Source organism: Microtus ochrogaster, chromosome 8 (genome assembly GCF_000317375.1).
Source record: "Microtus ochrogaster isolate Prairie Vole_2 chromosome 8, MicOch1.0, whole genome shotgun sequence".
NCBI classification, from domain to species: domain Eukaryota; kingdom Metazoa; phylum Chordata; class Mammalia; order Rodentia; family Cricetidae; genus Microtus; species Microtus ochrogaster.
Window position 1 is genome coordinate 62983177 of NC_022015.1, and position 3099 is coordinate 62986275.

Consider the following 3099-nt stretch of genomic DNA (forward strand, 5'->3'; position numbering starts at 1 on the left):
GAGAGAGAGCTTTCGAGTCTCTGACCTCACTTCCTCTTCCGCCCAGCATTCTGCTCCTCCCACTTACGTTCTAACCTATCAGGTCAAGCAGCTTCTTTATTAAATCAACCAATGACCTTCCTCCATCAGTGCCCCAAGGGGGAGGCACATGCACTTGTGCACAAGCACTTGCAGCAGGAAAACTGAGCAGCACAGAGGCAGCCGCCATTTGTGTAGGTAACGGGGACAGAGAGCAACCTGGATCCCAATGCCCACATGCACTTGTAGATCTCAACATCCAGCCTCCCCTGTGCACTTGGAGATGTCAGCATCCAGCCTCCCCTGTGCACTTGGAGATCTCCAGCCTTTTTCACACTGCAGGCATTCATTTGCAAACCACAGTTCTAGCCACCTGCTAGAGTCATGGGAACTCTGGACCCAGGCACAGCTTAGTCATTGACCCTATGATCATGATTGTCACCTGACAGCCCTTAGTGTCTTCTGCACTCTTGTTGATTTCATTTCACAATTTTATGCCTCTGTGGTTTCTGTAATCTCTCTCATCATACAACAGAAGCTCCCAGCCTCCTGCACACTCACGTACTATAGATGGTTCTATGTGCAAGAGCATACAATAGTTGCCTAGGAAAGAGATGATCATTGTAGCCCTAGATTCGAGAGAAAACACTCTACTGACTGACACTTTAGACCTGGAAGGCAATTTCAAACATAGAAGTCAGAGACATTTACATAAAAACACTTCACAGGGAGCTGGAGCCTAGTGGTAGTGTCTCACTCCTTTAATACCAGCACTTGGGAGGCACAGGTAGGGGGATCTCTGTGAGTTCATGACAAGCCTTGGTCTACAAGAGCTAGATCAGGGACAGGCTCTAAAACTACACAGAAACCCTGTCTCGAAAAACCAAAGACAAACAAAAAACAAAAAGACTCCAGGTGCCTAGCATTTCTTTACGTTTTATATATATATGGATGGATGTGAATATGTGTGTGTGTGTGTGTGTATTTCATTTCACAATTTTATGCCTCTGTGGTTTCTGTAATCTCTCTCATCATACAACAGAAGCTCCCAGCCTCCTGAAATACATACATTTCTGGGCATATTTAGTTTCTTGCAGGGAAATATTTAAATATCTCTCATCAAATGTATTAGAATTTCCATATTTTTTTCTCTTACTGAGGGACAGAAAGAAATGTGTTCTCTCTTAGTTTAACCCAGCCAGGGTGGGCAGAAAGCACTTGGACCAGTAACCTTGAGCAGCATCTCAAAAGATCCTCTGGGGGTCTGTTGGGTACATTTCAAGGGGAGTGAATGTGTGTGGTCAGAATACGGCAAGGAGAACACTCTCAGCAGCTGCTCTCCTTTAGGTCTCTGATTACATAGAGTGGTACCTTGTTCCATTCCTGAAGCTCTCATTGGTAACCATCTCTCTTTATGGGATGAGCATGCTAATGTATCACCCAGGGATTTTGAACTACATGTGTGAGACAGCCTTACAAACTGAAGCAAGCATCTGTTCACCCATCCAGTCCCATGCAAATATTACAATCATTAAACAAATTTCCTGGATCCTCAGTACAATTAACCTCCTTATTCCTTTCTGAGTAGTAGAAAGAGAAGCCACAAGAGAGAACAAAAGAATGTAAGCAGACTTAGAACTGGCCACAAGGAAATGTCTGTGTCCTGGGTTCACTCAAACTGCAGAGCAGGGAAATCCTTACCCCATGGTGGCTGTGATGGTGGCTGAAGTTCTCTGGACTTTCATCAGGACAGGACTCCTCAGGATCCCTCCTTGATGCTCTGCTCTGCTGTGGACTTTCACACCCACTGGACTCTCAGATATGAGCTGGGAAACAGCTTTATAAAGGGAAGGGAAGTGTGGCATACACCAGTAGGAAACTGAAACTGGAAAGTGAAAGTAAAGCCTTCAGGTTTCTCCTCAGTGAAACTGTGGACAACCAGGGATTTTCCTTCTTGCTCTCTCTTCTGAACTGATGGGGAGAAGGCTCTGTCCCTTCCCGAGAGAGATATCCCTGGCACAGGAGATGCTGTTACAAAGGAGTTGATGGAGGCAGTGTGAACATAAAGGACCAGACTGGCATCTTCCCAATACAATTGTTTCTTAGTCAAAAGAACTGAAGTTTTTCACTTTGTTCGTCGAAGTGAGCCCAAAGTCGTGTGGATTTTATGGGATGGCAAAGGGAAGTTTAGGGATAGCAGAGTCCATCTGCAGGCCGGTTCCCCTGCAGTCCAGAAGTGGTCCATACCACTTGGTTTGCTGTCCATCTTTCCTTATGAATTTCTGGAGGTGCCATCATTTATGTCCACTTCCCTCTGCAGAACTTCTCAGTTCACCTAAGGCTTTAGGAGTTAACCCTTCATTAACCAGGCCAATATTCCAGAGCCTAGAGCCATGGAGTCTTGTTTTGTGTTAATTGTTCTGAGATGTTTTTTAGTAAAGGGCTCTTGCCACTAGTCACTGCCCCATAAACAAAAATAAATACTCTTTAGAGTGTTGAATTCACAGCCTTGATGATATCCTGTCCTAAAGGCTAGAAGAACAGTCTAAAAAACTGTAGAAAGTGGGGCTCAGACTGGTTCAGGTCTAGGTCAAGTATGTTAGTCTATCATCTTGGTTTCCTTGGTTAATCTGCTTTCTCAGCCCTACTGGGGTCTATCTACTTCCTTAGCCTAGCCATTGATTCCTGTCTTCTCAAATACAGCTCATCCTTCACACCTGCAAACATAATAAAATCATTGAAAGAAACTTAAATATCTACCTCCCTCTCCCTTTGATAACATTTATCCTCTCCTGAAAGTTTTCCCTGACCAGAGAGTTTCATTCCTAAACTTCAGCCAGCGGATAACAAGAGGGGAAGAGGCTCTTTGGACATTTTCCCCAATGAAGTTTAATTATGAAGAACCTGGAGGTGTGAGTCAGTGAGCTGGCTAGGTATATGTCACAGAGTTAAAATGCCTGGTTTTAGTCCCCAGAATCCATCATCAGAGTAGAACTAAATCCGGGGCGGGTGGAGGTTATACTGTGACCTTCATACAAATGCCTTGACATGTTTGTTTGCCAAAACAAACACTTATCCACA

At 44.5% G+C, this 3099-nt stretch overlaps 1 protein-coding gene across 1 annotated transcript in view; it reads right to left on the reverse strand.

Annotated features, from left to right (window-relative positions):
• LOC101987496 (interferon-induced protein with tetratricopeptide repeats 1-like) overlaps positions 1-1775 on the reverse strand; it is a 14763-nt gene extending 12988 nt beyond the window's left edge. The window contains exon 1 of the mRNA XM_026781479.1: positions 1720-1775. Coding sequence (XP_026637280.1) covers positions 1720-1763 — 44 coding nt within the window. The 5' untranslated portion in view covers positions 1764-1775. The remainder of the gene's footprint in view (positions 1-1719) is intronic.
• Positions 1776-3099: the final 1324 nt, after the last annotated feature.